General features: G+C 39.4%; 1 protein-coding gene across 4 annotated transcripts in view; it reads right to left on the reverse strand.

Annotated features, from left to right (window-relative positions):
- Positions 1 to 6,776: 6,776 nt before the first annotated feature.
- LOC109031561 (neuropeptide CCHamide-1 receptor) overlaps positions 6,777 to 15,700 on the reverse strand; it is a 94,284-nt gene continuing 85,360 nt past the window's right edge. For all 4 annotated transcript variants that reach the window (XM_072302803.1, XM_072302805.1, XM_072302804.1 and 1 more), the window contains 2 exons: positions 14,671 to 15,157; positions 6,777 to 12,726 (listed from right to left, as the gene is read on the reverse strand). In XM_072302803.1, the coding sequence (XP_072158904.1) occupies positions 12,298 to 12,726; positions 14,671 to 15,157 (916 nt within the window). In that variant the 3' untranslated portion in view covers positions 6,777 to 12,297. The remainder of the gene's footprint in view (positions 12,727 to 14,670; positions 15,158 to 15,700) is intronic.

Genomic DNA, 15,700 nt, shown 5'->3' on the forward strand with positions numbered 1-15,700 from the left:
CGCGCAGTAGTTAAAGCGATGAGTGTCTGGAATGTCAAAACGCCTTCACTCGCTTGCGTATGCAACACTGACATCCGCGGAGGTCGAATAGTTGCATGAAGGCGTTATGATAAAATTCGTATTGTTCGTCTCATGCCATACTGAGGGCGCTTCGCCTTTTCTTTTACAGCTTTGTTAATGTGTCAATGAAGTAAACTTTTACTGATTTTTATCGCAACGTTGTCAATTATTCGGAAAGTTAATCAATCGTTCAAATATATTACGACGTTGCACTCCTGACTTGAAGGTCGTGGCCTCTTCTTTGTAATATTCTTACCTCAATATATTCTAACATGCACTCTGATGGGTCTTTGCGGGCTGATTATTGAAATTGATAGACACAGCGTTAGGTAAAGGGAAAATGAGGCGATCCTATTGGTTGGGTGGTTTTAGATTAAGGGATAAAATGATGGGCGAAGAATAGGATCTCTCGTGGGTTTCTTGCCATTTGTCCGTTGCAACCACTCACTACCATCTCCATCATCCCTTTGTTTTCTTTGTCTATAGCTTTGTCCATCAATTGATATTATCAGCCAGCAGGGCAGTAGTCCTTTAAAATTTAAGCTCATGAGGAAGAGGATTAACGGAGTATGAACACCATATAAATAGGAGTATCGTTTTTTCAGTGTATTTTTCATCCCTTCAGAACACATTCGCCTGAAGCCATCATGTTTTTCAGGAGTTTCTCATTGGCTACCTGGATTCTTATTCTCACCGTGGTTGGTGCGTTCGTCATCGTACATTACGTTTACCAGCTTTCTCAGTACAAAGTACATGCTACTCTCTACTCCCAGGCAGAGGTCGATCTTTACGAAAGCACGTCAGCCCTCTTAACGGTCTATTCTTACTTTATGTGTGGCATCCCGCCGCGTGTTCTGCTAGGTCGCCTTTTCACCGGCAAAATCCTCTTCATCATTTCGAGTTTCTCGGCCATTCTTATCGCGACCATCCTTCAAGGTAAGCAATATTGAAATAGAAGCGACGTGATTCGATTAGACCATGATAAAGCACACATAACGTGGTCCGAAAAAATTAATACTACTCTATATAAGATGATAAGTTCAGGTAGCCCTAACACCAACCGTTGCTAGGTCTGAATGTCTAAATAAAATGTCCAACAGTCAAAATGTCCAAAAATTCAAAAAGGCCTAATATCATTAATGCCCACAAAAAAATGAGTCCAGTGACGAATAAGGCGAATGTCCAAATGTGAGATTAGGCAATGAATGAGTTGTCATTGGAGTTTTTTTGTTTTTTCAATTTTTGGATTTGGGTTTAGACATTTTGACCTAGCACCCGGCAACCACAAAAGCATGCGGGAGATAGCACTTACTGCTGTTTTGCTCATTATGAAATTAAAAAATACCGTTTCAACATAGTTGAAATAAAATTCTACTTTCAATTACACCAAATAATTTTTGAGAGTCTTTCGGGTCAAAGAATGTACAACTCTATCAATAAAGTATTCCGCTCACACGTTACTGAGCCTATTTTTCAAAATTTCATTTTTGCACTTCGCTATCACGACAGAACACCCACTATTTCACCAAAGTAGATAATATTAAGTTTGTAAAAATGACTGTTTAGAGGAAATTGAAGTAGCAGCGATCGCGGCAAGTTGCGATTTGATCGGAGAATGTATCGAAATTTTGCCGACGTCTATTTATTGCAATATTATCGAACGAAGAAATTGCGATGAATTGCGATTTCATCACATAATACTCATGATAAAATCTCATTTAATCTCAGTCTCATCAAACAAAAGGGCGCATTTATCGATGATGATTTATCACAATATTACTGAACAAAAAATCTTAATAAATCAGGATAAAATTCCGATTTTATCGACTGCGATTTTATGGAGATAAAATTGCGACAAGATCGAGGATTATCACTCAGATATTGATAATTCCAGCGATTTTGTCGTCAGAAAACTTTAAAAAAATACTAATTTAATTGAATCAGTGAGAACGAAAACTCGCCAACTCGAAAAAATGAAAATAATTAGGACACACAAAAAAATGCACAGTAGGTGAAGAAGTTCCTAAATATTTTTGGTGCCGAAAGACAAGTACTAAAGGACACTTTAAGGGTCTAAGTTGGAACAAATGCTTTAACTTCAATGACCTTCCTAAAAATTGAGTGTAATTGATGAAAATTAAGCATTTTCGCGCTACCGAGTTGGTGTATTTTCGCTCTCACTGATTCAATTTGAAAATATCGCGATTTCCGATGAAAAATTCTACTTGGGTAGTGAAGGTAGGAACAAAGTCCAGACTTTCTAAAAGTGGATACCGTGATTTTTTAGCCACATATTCAATGAGAAATAACTCTGTAATCAAAAGATTGCTACAAACGCTTCGTATTTATTTGCCTCATCTTCGCGATCCTTCAAGGTGGAATGACGAAACTCCTCTTGAGTAAAGTCCACTATCCGGAGATCGACACGCTCGAAGATCTGGAAAAGAGTAATATCTTCATCCAAGTATTAGACATCGCGACTTCCAGCACATTCTTCTCGGCGCACGAAGGACTCAAATCCAAACTGTCAAACACCTTGAACTACTGTCAAATCTCACTGGCCGTACAGGCGGACTATAGCAATACCTATTACGATATTTACTCGAGCAGAACAGGTAAATATTTTATATGAACCTTTTATTAAATAAATTTTGACTACATTTTGCAAAAACGGACCATACGAGTATTCTAATATTGCTGAGATTGTGCAACTATTTTTTACCTTCTAAATATAAACCGATCGGAACGAGTATTATCCTCACTCTGAATTAACTATATAGTTTCAAGACGAAAATTGCGTTTGTAAATTTAAGTTTTGCGTGATTTCCGTAGTTTTAATGCAAAGAATGTAAGTAGCGCAAGCTTAGCGAGATCGGATTGAAATTTGAAACTTAACGTAAAACCAGTGCACGAAGAAAATGGTAAAACGATGAATCGAAAAACCGATGGAAAACTAAACAATTTCACCCATACAGAAATGAATCGATACTAAGAAAGGATCTGACGGTGCTTGACCTACTCACAGCAACTGACTTCTGCATTGCTTGAAATTATTAAAAATGTATTTAGGATGATAAACATTTTCATGAAAACATTAATGGAAACATAAGTATTATTACCACATCAAAAACGAAAACTCATTAGATAAAAAACAAATGGAAATCGTAAAGATCTGATGAATCGATACCGCATTCGAAATTTGAATATTTATTTCGATCATTTGGATTGAATTTTGCAAAAAGAAACCAAGAGCATTCCAATGTCACTAGAATTGTGCAACTTTTTTTACGTCGCAAATAAAAAGTGATCATCTAAACAAGTCTTATCTTAACTCCCAATAAACTATACATGGATCGCTTTGGAAAAAAGGAACCAGCGCGGTCAAAGCGTTTTCAAAACCGTGCAAATTAATATTTCCATTTAAAAATACTTAACATATGCACAATACTACAATTTACACAAACAATTATTTTCCTATAAAATTAACAATTCTTTGGTAGGAAGCAGAAACTATTTGCTATTCTGTATGATTTTTTAGATAATCATGTAGAAGCAGCATTTCTAAACCACGGCGATGGCTCTGGTTCTTTATTGCTATGTGCGATCCAAATTCAGAACAAAAATAACTTGTGTAATTTTTTACAAGATTTCAGTAATTTTATTGGAAAGAAAGTAAGTTGCACTGGCAATGTTTGAATGCTCTTGGCTCCTTTTGTGCAAAATATATAGGTATATGAGTCGCTTTTACAGCGCTCTTTGGCGCTTTACGACGCCTAATCGCCACAAAGCTCGGTCTTCTCACAGGTCATCAGGGAGTTGACAATCTCTTATCTCATTTAACACCCCCTGTCGCCAACCTCTCACTGGGCGTCCCCTACGTCTCCTCCCAGGAGGAACCCAATCAAGCATCTTTTTTGGCAGCCTCTCTTCCGTCATCCTATTGACATGACCGTACCAGACAAGTTGTTTGGTCATGATGTCGAACACGATGTCATCTTTGACTTCCATTATCTGACGCACTCTATCATTACGGACCCGATCTCTCCTAGAAATTCCTGCCGACCTTCTCCAGAAATCCATCTCCGTTGCTCTTAGCATATCCTGTGTCCGTTTCTTCAGCTGCCAAACTTCACATCCATATGTTAATATACTTTTCACTACAGCGTGCAAAATACAATCCATTTATTTGCATATTTTTTTAGGGGTGCGTAGAGACATCACAACGGGCCTTAACCCTGAGCATGAGGATAATTTCAACAAGCTCCTGGAGAACGCAATGGTTCTCGCGGAGACGGACGCATTGTTGGTGAGCGTCCCGCAGACTGCCGTCAGCTGGAACTCCGAGAGGAGCCTCCGAAAGCAAAATTGGTTGTCTTTGCAGGAAACTGATTACCATCTCGTCGCGGAATGCCTCGAAAGTCGTCCGTTCTTCTTCGCCTTCATGAAGAACAGTTTCCTTTTCGACGAAGTAAACCGGCTGCTCACCCGGTTCTCGGAGACCGGGCACAAGGACCAGCTCCTGATGGGGTTGATAACGGAAATGGAGGGGTTCATACCGTATGTTATCGGGCGCAGAAAGGCCATCCCCGCGGAGGAAGCCAGAGCTCTCAATTTTGACGACATGCAGCCGGCCTTCGTCAGCCTCGCTTTGGGGTTGTTCTTCAGTTTCCTCGCTTTTGTCGCTGAACTTCTCGCGGATCTTTTACGAAATTCGATCGTTTTGAAATATTTGCGAAGAATTAGGGGATATATTTCTCGCAGGGCCTAAAGCGTCGCGGTTTCTTTACGGAAGAACGCTGCCGCGCGAAGGAAAAACGCCGCATGAGCCTTCGGGTGTTGCTAGATTCCCTTTGACAAAACACCGATTTCCTAGAAAATTTATGAATATTTTCCTTTCAATTTTTTTCCTAAATATTTCAAGGAAAAATATTCATAACTTTTCACAAATATGAAAATTTTATAGAAGAAAATCTGACAACTCTTGAATGTTCATGTGGCGTTCTTTCTCAGCACGGCAGAACGTAACTACATTTCAATATTGCCAAATTTCTCCCCGAAAATTGCATTTTTATTAAGAAAATCTTGGGCATCTCTAGCTGAAAATTTTATTGATTTTTCCTCTGATCTAGTGTAAAAATCAGGAAAATTTTGGACAAAAATGGCACAGGCATTTTCTGATGAAAAATTGGATTGTTTCGGTCAATTTTGCCAGCTTGGAATGGAGTTACTTTTCTTCGTTCCAGAAACGATAAAATGTGCATGGTTACTAATGGAGTTGTTATAAAATATTGCTATGGCGAGAAGAAGAGTCGCTTTTTTTGGTTAAAGGCCTGAAGATGCCGGTTTGCAGGACCCATATGGACTTTAAAACCCTTTTTTTAAAACTTGAATCGTACTTCGAACATCATATTCCCACCTGATCGTCCTTCTAACGAAATTTAAAACTCACAATTAATGACCTTCCATACAAAATAATACCATTCCTTCTTTTTTGAAGGAATAGAAATTTCACCCACTTGTACATACATACAAGTCGCTTTACAGCACTCCCTCGCGCTCTACGACTCCTAACCTCCACTGCTCTATTTCAAACCACAAATCATGGGGGATTGAGCACCTTAACATTTCCGCTTCAATCCCTTCCCTCCAACCTTTCATTGGCTCCAACCTTTTCACCTTCACCCACTTGTACCTTCGAAAAAATATTCTAAAGAGAAAAGTCTCTTTAGAAAGTTTAAGCTTGATTTCAAAGTTGGTTTTTGCAAATGTTGCATATCAAGAATTAAAGATACCTGCATAAGTCGTACATACAAAATATGCAAATCATGTTCGTCATAAAGTCTCGCATAAAGCTTCAGATTAAAGATTAAATGACTACCTTCCTGAACTCGAAGATTCATTTCAGCCACGTGTTCATAGCATTGTCGGAATTATAAATTTTAAGGGAGGTTTATCAAAGAATTAACCACATTTAAAGTGTTGACTTACGTAAATTAGATGTTTTTGTTCGCATTTGTTTTTGTGCACGTTTAGTTCAATAAAAAGTTTCCAATGTTGTTAAAATTTGTGTAGATCCTTTAATACTGACCCGTGAGATCAAACACATTCGTATTTGACCTCCAACTACTTAGGATTCGACCATGATCTCGAAATGTTTTTTTCCGCCCAAAATTTGAGCAGAATTGACAGGGGTTACATAGACTAAAATTTCGGAGTCAAAATCGAAAGTTCTCTGATCGCGTTAAAACCAAGCTAGTACCCTTTGAAATGACCCACTGATTCCAAATTTTTGGTCTAAAAAGCTCCACGAGCCAGCGGAACTGCGCGAGCGGGAAATAATCAAGATGAAAAAAAAAATTAATTAAAAAACGGACAGAAACATCCATTTTTTTGGCTTAGGAAGCCGGTGAGAGCCTATTGCTATACTATAACGATGCGAAAGAGCCTAATCTGAGCCTAATGCCAGTGTTGCTTTTCGTGTGCCAATGAAATAAACTGTTCCTCATTTCCAGTGGGACATTGTGAATTTTCCGAAAATGTATGGATTATTTACATATTACGTCATCGCCGGTCATAGAAATCCCAATCGAATGAGTTTTTTTGATATAAATTCTAGAATTTACTGTAACATATTTGAAAAAGACGTCTTTTGTTTGGATTTTTTGGGGGACGAAAAGGAAGTTTAAATAATAAGAAACTGCGGCTTTGAAGCCGTTTGTATTTTGATAAAAATATAATTGCTGAAAATTAAGTATAAAGATAATTCTCTTTTATAATACACTAATCGACGGTGAAACTACCAAACCACGTATCTCGTTTGCGGTGTTTAAAAATCTACGCTCACATTTCATTTTTTTGAAGTAGACCAAATCAATATCATTCCTTGAAATTTTCACGGAATTTTCTCCGCATAAAGAAGAAAAATCACAGAAATTTTCAAGACTGGATGTTAAGTAGTTTTTCATTTAAAAAATAAAGTATGACAGGAAGTCTGCGACGTCGCAAACCGAGATACGTGGTTTGGTAGTTTCACCCTCGTAATACAATCTGTCAAGTTTAAAATGACTATAATTAACCTTATTTTGAAATTTTTCACAAGCATTTACATCAAATGTTTTTCAACACCACATTGAAATGTAACGAACGAGAATAAATACATCTTATACTTGAACAAGTTTTAAAAAAATAATATTTACAAGACTCATCTGAGTGAAAGAACAAATCATAAAACTAAAGGAACTTAGCTTAAGGACTTCATACAAACTACTTGTACTAAAAGATTCAGACAATAAATCATGAAACTTCAATGATATCGGAATATGGTTAACAATCCCATAAATTGATCCCTTCAAATAGGGGCGAGGATAACATTTTAGCGATACAGGTAGACAAGGAAGAATGCCTTAAATATTTTTGTGGTATTTTGAGACATCTCTAAGAGCTTTCAAACGGTTGAAAAAACTCTTTTCTTTTTAAACGAAATGTTCACTCAATTAAAAAACTTAAATGTAACAATCTAGATCAATATACATTAGTTCTGAGGAATGAGGAATTTTACGGTGAAATCGACCTTTATTCTCATGGCATCAACAGAATTAATTGAAAATATTCCGTACGTCTGGGATTCCAAATTAGCTTAATTGCATTTTATCAAACTAAATTTTCACTCAAAATACCAACCATAATTTGCTCTTTTTCTACGCTTAGGTCCTTCATTTTTTAGACTGATCCGATTGAATTAAAAATGAAAGTTTCAGCAAATCAACTAATCCTTGCCATCTTGCATTTCTCGACACTGATTATTCTTTAAAATAAAATGCTGTATTAACTTGAATTTTTACATCAGAATTATTGGATTGGCAAAATTGATCCAAGAGTAAGTGAACTATCAAGGATGATTACGTGATATCGACCGCAGGAAATAAAAATGAAAGAAAAAAAACATCATTGGTGATAGCCAGTGATCTGAAAAATAATAACGATCGAAAATACAAATTTAACTTACGACGTGGAATGAGACAATCAAACACGCCATCGGCCAAAGAGACCAGTTGGTCTCCTTGTCTTGCGCTGCGACGCGGCGGGCGGCCAGCCAGAGCGAAAAGCGCCTTAGAGCCTACAAACCTAACAGGGATACTTCACGCATTGCGTCATGCGTGAAGTATCCCTGTTAGGTTTGTAGGCGCTGGTGCGCGCTTATCGCTGGTAGCACGCCGCTCCGCTCTGTGTTAGGCTCCAATATAATCTTGCGGACTTTTCGGAGCCCACTTCAGCGTCATTTTGTTTTGTTTTTTATCATCAAAATTCCGAGTAATTAATTTTTTTTGGAACAGTATAAATTTGACCTATAGCATACATGATTCTGCTATAACCTGAGAAAATTATGAAAACTATTTTACGAGTCAATGTTAAATTGTGCCGATTATTTTTATGATTCAAACTCCGATCTCACTGCACGATGCTGATTACTGAGAGATGCTTTTTGAAGTTATGATAATTTCAATTGAATGAAATAAAATTGTTTTTTCATGCAATTGCGATGCGTTTACATTATTGACTTAATAAATGCCGATTTTAAAAATTAGGAGAGAGAGCTCTATGTGTTAAGATGATAGGCAATTTGCATGCAGCGAAAAATTGAATCTTATTTCAATTGTATCGCAATTACTTTAAATAAGAGTAGCCCTTTCAAATAGAAAATATGCAATTAACAAAACGGTTTAATGTAGAAGCAACACTTCTACTATGTAATTTCACTTTATTGCAAGAAGTTCTAGTTGGGTACCACTGGGACCGGTATCTATTTAGATTTATGAAAAAAATATCACCAGAATCATCGGATTGACACGAAAACTATCTTTATAGTTTCACTGTAAGAAGAAGAAGAATAAGGCTACATATAAGAAAATTTGTATTATAGCATCTAAAAATATGAAAAACGCGCGGAAAAAATGGATTGCTGATTTAACAATTAAATTTTAAAAAATATGTCAAACATGTTTCAAATGTACATTTTAAAAGAGTGGAAAGCTAATTTAACCACCCCCGCGGTTAAATTAACATTTTTTTATTGTAAAATCTACACTGAAGCATGTCGGACACTTATTTAACTACAAAACTGTTGAATCAGCAATTCAATTTTTTACGTGTGTTTGATTCGAGCAGGTCCACGATAGACGAAGCTACGATATTTTGCAGTCTGAGAGATCTATAACCTTTGACCAGAAAAAGCGCAATTTAAAATGGTTCTAACTCAGTGCCGACATTCTTTCAAAGGGCATTTTGTTCCTCTGGGATAGTGACAAATTAAAACGGAAAATGTCTTCCTCTCGGAATTTGGAGAGGAGGCTTCGAGTGAAGGGGTGAATTTTGTCGATGGAAGCCGCTTCCACAGGAAAAGCGTGGAGGAGCTAATGAAAACTTGTCGGAAAATGTAAATCAAGTTGAAGAATTTCGTTCGTCTCCGATGCGGAGATTGCCGCCATTTCACTCTTCGAAAATTCTCCGCGTTTGTGAATTTTTCCACACAGCGGACTGATTATTGAAATTGATGGACAAGGTAATAGACAAAGAAGACATAGGGAGTATGTAGCAATCCTACTGGTTGCAAGTGGCGGTTCTTACAGAGTATGGGGAAAAATTATGAACCGTCGGGTCTCTCGTGGGTTGCCGTTAGTTGATCTATTATCTATCTCCTTTGTCCATTGCAATCACCCACTTCCACCGATAAGATTTCTTCATTTCCCTTTTGCCATATTTGTATAGCTTTGTTCATCCATTTCAGTAATTAGCCCGCAGTTGAGGCGGTTCTTTCCGTAGATTAGGTTCCAAGGTGAGATATGTGAGGAATGGGTCACTAAACCTTGAGTTTTTCATTTAATATTCTGAAAGAAAATCAAGGCCTTTCATCGATCGAGAACCATGCCACATCTTGAAAAATCATGAGATTTCAGATGACCGACAAAAATTAGGTTAGTTACCTACCGTGCAATCAAAGAGAAGAGTATGTAAGTACATAGATGCAGTTTTGAGGTATACTTTTCAGCGATAATATACTAAGAAGTTCGTCGAAAAAAAAAAACAGCTGGAAAAAGGCTAAAAGTTTTTAGCTTTGTTTCCGCTGTTTTTTGCTTTCATCCTGTTATTTATGTTTTGGGCTGCCTTTATGTCTTTGTTTCTGCTGAAGTTGGTAGAGAGACGCTAAGTTGCACAAGATAGCGTAGCACTTTCTCGCAAGGCATATTGGACACTATTTCACTTGCAAAGGTAAAACTGTGCATACAAATTCGAAAGTTGCCAAACTTTATCAGATAAAATATTAAATTTGAAGGAATGTCATGGGCGTTGGTTTGGAAATGTTCAGGTACACTACTGATCACGCAAAAAATTCTCTCAAAAAAAGCCAACGAAAGCAAAATTCACAATTTTTCCAAGTGATTTGTATTTTATCAGAAAAACCTCACAACTTCGAATGGTTCATGCGGCGTTTTACTTTCCGGGGAATTAAGTGCTGTCCTGGTGGACAGAACAGCGATGTTTTCACATTACAGTCCCTTATATCTATCGTTTCTCAAAGGAGAGTATATATTTCCGGAAATACAAAAACAAAAAAGCCAATCACTGTAAAAGAACCCAAATACTTTCGACTCATGGCATTTCCATCGTACAATTTTCTCTAAATTTTGGTTTTAATTTCATGATAACATTTTTTCTCCTATGCCAGTGCATTCCCATAGATCAAGAGAAACGGTTGCGCTATGTTAATAACACTTGATTGCGCATACTGAAGGCGACTCTTCGCGAGTGGATTTGGTAAACTTTTTCAACCATATCGGCAGGGTCCCAACCCATGGGAGAGAAGCGCCCTGCTGAAGTCAAGAACTAAACGCAGTTGCTTACTGGATTTTGGCCTAGGCAAACATTGACCAAAATCCATCTATTTTTTGACTCACCTCGGGAGGAGGGTCGAAAATGTTACAATCGATCGTCTATTCTGCGAAAATAAAAACCCAATGTCGGCGCTCAACGCCCGAAGGGAAATTCAATGTGATGTAACGGAGGTTGGCAGTTAGTCAAAAACTAAACCAGATCCACTCGCGGAAAGACTCTCGTTTTGAATTTGGAACAATTCAGTTGTTTCAAAAAGTATTGGAAAAATGGAACGGAAAATTCTGCTTCGTACGGCATCGCATGAACCTGAACTTAATGAACCCACAATATTAGCAACACCAGATCTACCGAACTAAGGAGGAACGCCGTATAGCGCTGCAGATGTTGCCAATTTCCCTTCGAGAAAATATGAATTTTCAGAGAAGTCTGTAGATACTGTTCTTAGAACTTTCCAAAGAATTTTATTCGCAATCAGATATAAATTAATTGAGCCTTAGAAACGAACGTACTTATACCTCTCCTCAAAAATGAATATTTTAATCGGGTGAAATTCGGCAACTCTCGAACGCTCAGACGATGTTTTTCCTTAGCGCGGCAGCAGTGGCGCAGAGGCGGATTTTGCACTTTGTCAACACCAGGTTTCCTGCATTTAAACCTATGTTAAATAATCGATTCTTGTCGTGGCACCTGACCCCTCCGAGAATTGGTCTATTCCTTACGTTGAAATGGAAAGAAAACAATCAGGAATGCCACAGAATTTAGAAAATAAAATTCCCTGACATTTCCCCGACACATTTTGGAAAAATTCCCTGACAATTGAAGATGTGACGGATGGTTAAGATGGCATAATTGAAAGTAGTTTCCAGGCAAAATTTGTTGTTCAAAACCTCAAACCTATTCCAGAAAGCGAATGAAGGTGATCTGACAAATTTTCCGTGACATTTTCGTCATATTCCCTGACATTTCCCGGTTTTCCCTGACTGTAGCAACCCTGAACAATGTTGCAAATTGGACGTATTTCTATGAAACGGAACTAAGCGTTAATTTGAGTTCCTTTTGAGGAATTTAGAATGCCTGATAGCGCGTTCTGTCAAACGGACCTAAACGCCATGGAAAAGCATTGCGAGTGCAGGACGGAATCAGCCGGACGCCTGATTTCGCCGCCAATCCAAGACCCCCTCTACCTTCCTCACCCTATGGCGCTTAGGTTCGTTTGATAGAAATACGTCCAATTGCAGGATCCGCCAATGAATTTCCACCCTTCAAGTGAGAGCAATGCAGTCGTTGCGAATTCTCCTGAGTGGAGAATCACATGAGCCTGCACTTGATGAAGGGGAACCCTGGCGGTCATACGTGTTGGGGCTTGGAGTCGATGCCGTTGATGACGATGGTCGAGAGGGTGGTCTCGACGATGGGGTCGTTGCGACAGGAGGTGTAGATCTGCGTCGGGAGGAGGGCCGACTCGGACTGGCGCTTCTTGAACGTGTACTGGGAGTTCTTCTTGCTCCCGTGGGAGACGTAGCGGCCGCGGCGGCAGCAGCAGAAGAGGTAGCGGTCGTAGTACTTGCGGAAGGTGCCGCTGACGCAGTAGAGCGCCACCGGGTTGATGCACGAGTTGAGGAAGCTCAGGCAGAAGGCCACCACCCGGGAGTAGTGGGCCACGTCGTCGTAGTGCATCGGGGCGTCCGGGTAGAAGTAGAACCACAGCATGAACACGTGCTGCGGGAAGAAGCAGATCGCGAACAGCACCACGAACGCCAGCACCGTCTTCGCTACCTGTCCGACAGATCCACACAATGCATTAGCTTAGCCTCCTGAAAATGGTGAGTACGAACACTGGAAAAAGGAAACACATTGGATTTACACGGAGAAAAAAAACTCGTGCGTGGGACCCGAAGTTTAGGTCATATGGATCTCTGAAGTTTTCAGATTGAGCATCTGAACACTTTAGGTCTAGCTGCCGAGGTTCGGATCACACATCTGAAACTTAAGTTCTTACATCTGAAGTACTTCGGTTCTCACATCCGAAGTACTTCGATTCTCATATCCGAAGTACTTCGGTTCTCACATCTGAAGTACCTCAGATGTAAGAACTGAAGTTTCAGGTGTATGATCCGAACCTCGGCAGCTAGACCTAAAATGTTCAGATGCTAAATCTGAAAACTTCAGAGATACATATGACCTAAACTTCGGGTCCCACGCACGAGTTTTTTTTCTCCGTGTAGAGTCCAGACTCTTGAAAACATTGACAAGAAAAAATACTCTTGATTCAATCAGATTTTTGCTTAAATCAAAAGGAAATCCGCTCAAATTAAGAGGGTGGGTTCTTGATTTAAGCTAAAATGCGATTGAATCAAGAGTATTTTTTTGTCGATGTTTTCAAGAGTCTGGACTCTAGATCCAATGTGTTGTTTTTTCCAGTGAATGAGTAAAAAATCCCAGTCATATGAATAGAATGGACCTTTAGACAAGGTACGGATTTAAGCATTCTGATACATGTTCACTAGCCAAAATTTCACGTACAACAAGATTCGCGCAACGAAAACTGCTGAAACCAAATCCTAACGAAGATATTAACATTTTTATTTCACATTGGTTACGAGGACTTTGAACTGTCCGCTCACAAGAAACTCAAAGCTCTACGTGAGTCAAATCGCTTACTACAACGGTTTCAGCAAGCCTCTCAATTGAGCAATGTTCATTTCCCTCCATGTGTTGTTTAAACTATACATAATTTGCTATAGCTGAGCTAAATCGGCAAGATTGAGGTTGTCAGATTTTTATATCGCAGAGAGTGCCATGATAACGTTTGGCGCGCGATGTGAATCACACAGAGCAGTGAGTTTTCATGAGCGGGTGGTTTGAATTCACGCACCAAGAATCATTGAATATCTTCGTAAAGAGTTGATTTCGGTAATTTTCGTTGCGCGCATCGTGTTTTACGTGAAGTTTTGGCTAAAGAACATGAATCAGAATGCTGAAATTTGTCTGAATGCTGGTCTATCTCAACTCATATGAATAGAATTTAACCCATATGAGCAGAATTTCGCTATCCAGTTTCGGACAACACATATGACTGGAGATTTCAACCCACATGAGCTCAGCGTTGAATCTACCGTGTCCGATAACTCAGAAACTAGTCACCGTATCAAAAAAATCATAGAACAAAATGTTTTTATTTTTCAAATTAACATACTATGTCGGTGTCACCTGGTCAGAAACAGCACTTCTGTCTTTTGTCCATCTCAACCACCCGCTTTTCCGATAGGATCGCTTCATTTTCTCTAGGTCTATCGCTTTGTCTATCAATTGGACCGCGATAAGCAGAAAAGAACCAAGCCACATCAGCTACTGTCACATTTAAGAGGGTAATTTAATTTTTTACAAGAGAATATTCTAATACGACAGTATTAGAACTTTCCCGCTTGTTTTTTGTAATTTTTTCTCTGATACAGGAAGTAGTGTAAAAATAGATTTATAAGTGAGAAAATGCACCGCCTAGCGACATCATCTGGCGGCATATCCCGTTAAAACACACGTATTTTAGCAGATTGGATAATTTTGTGGTATCTTATCCAACAATTGTTCAATTCATGAACCAAGGGTATCCTCGTGTTCAGTTCACTCAGTAGTTTCCACTTAAACACGAAATTCATCAGATTTCAGACATCTGGAAGTTCCCCATTTCAAAATCCACTTTACAAAAAACAAGAAGTTTACCTTTTTCCTGGCTCGGATCTGCCGGACCTGTCCGGAGATCTCGCCGGGCATGTTGCGCGTGGAGATGAGCAGATGCCTGGCCATGGAGGTGTAGAAGCAGGCGATGATACTGAGCGGTATGGCGTAGTAGATGAGGAACTTGAAGAGGACCATCATCTTGGGGTAGGACTCGCCGAAGATGGTGTCCCGCGGGTAGGGGTAGCACACGAGGACGATCTTGGTCCGGTTGGGGTTCGTCTTCTCGTCGAGGAAGGACAGGGTGGCCGCGGGGAGGGCGAACACGGCCGCCATGAGCCAGATGAAGACGACGATGAGGAGGGTGCACCGGGTGGCGCGGCGCCCGTTCATCGAGGAGTTGAGCTTCCGCATGGGGTTCGCGATGGCGAAGAACCGGTCCGCGCTCAGGGCGATCAGCGTGAAGATGGACACGCCGATCGAGATGTCTTTCGAGGTCTCCAGGAGCTTGCAGACGGACTCGCCGAAGGACCTGCAAATACATTTTCGGTACCAAGTTAAATATTTTCTAAAGTAGGGGTGCAGAAAGTTCATTAGGACGCATTTATACGAAATGGAACTACGTGGAAGTGAAGAGGTGTGGTGTGCTCGTTACTGCACTGGTAAAAAAAGTAGTTTGGATCCAGAGTCCAGTCCAGACTTTTAAAAGCATTGACAAGAAAAAATACTCTTGATTCAATCGGATTTTTCCTTGAATCGAAGAGCCAAGACTCTTGATTTAAGCGGATTTCCATTTGAATCAAGAGTATTTTTTCTTGCCAGTGATTTGAAGAGACTGGACTCTAGATCCAAGCTACTTTTCTTACTAGTGTGCTCTGGCCATAAGAATGAATGGAAATTTAAAAGCGCTCAGTTCCTTTTGATTTAATTGAAAATCCCGCTTTTCCATTTTCTCAAAAGGAACTATATTCACTTTTACATTGTTTCTTATGCAGCTCACCACGAGCACACCCCCATCTTTTCACTTATGCACGTAGTTCCTCTTGGCATACATACGCCCATTAGTGTACGCTTT

The sequence above is a fragment of the Bemisia tabaci genome, chromosome 7 (assembly GCF_918797505.1).
Source record: "Bemisia tabaci chromosome 7, PGI_BMITA_v3".
NCBI classification, from domain to species: domain Eukaryota; kingdom Metazoa; phylum Arthropoda; class Insecta; order Hemiptera; family Aleyrodidae; genus Bemisia; species Bemisia tabaci.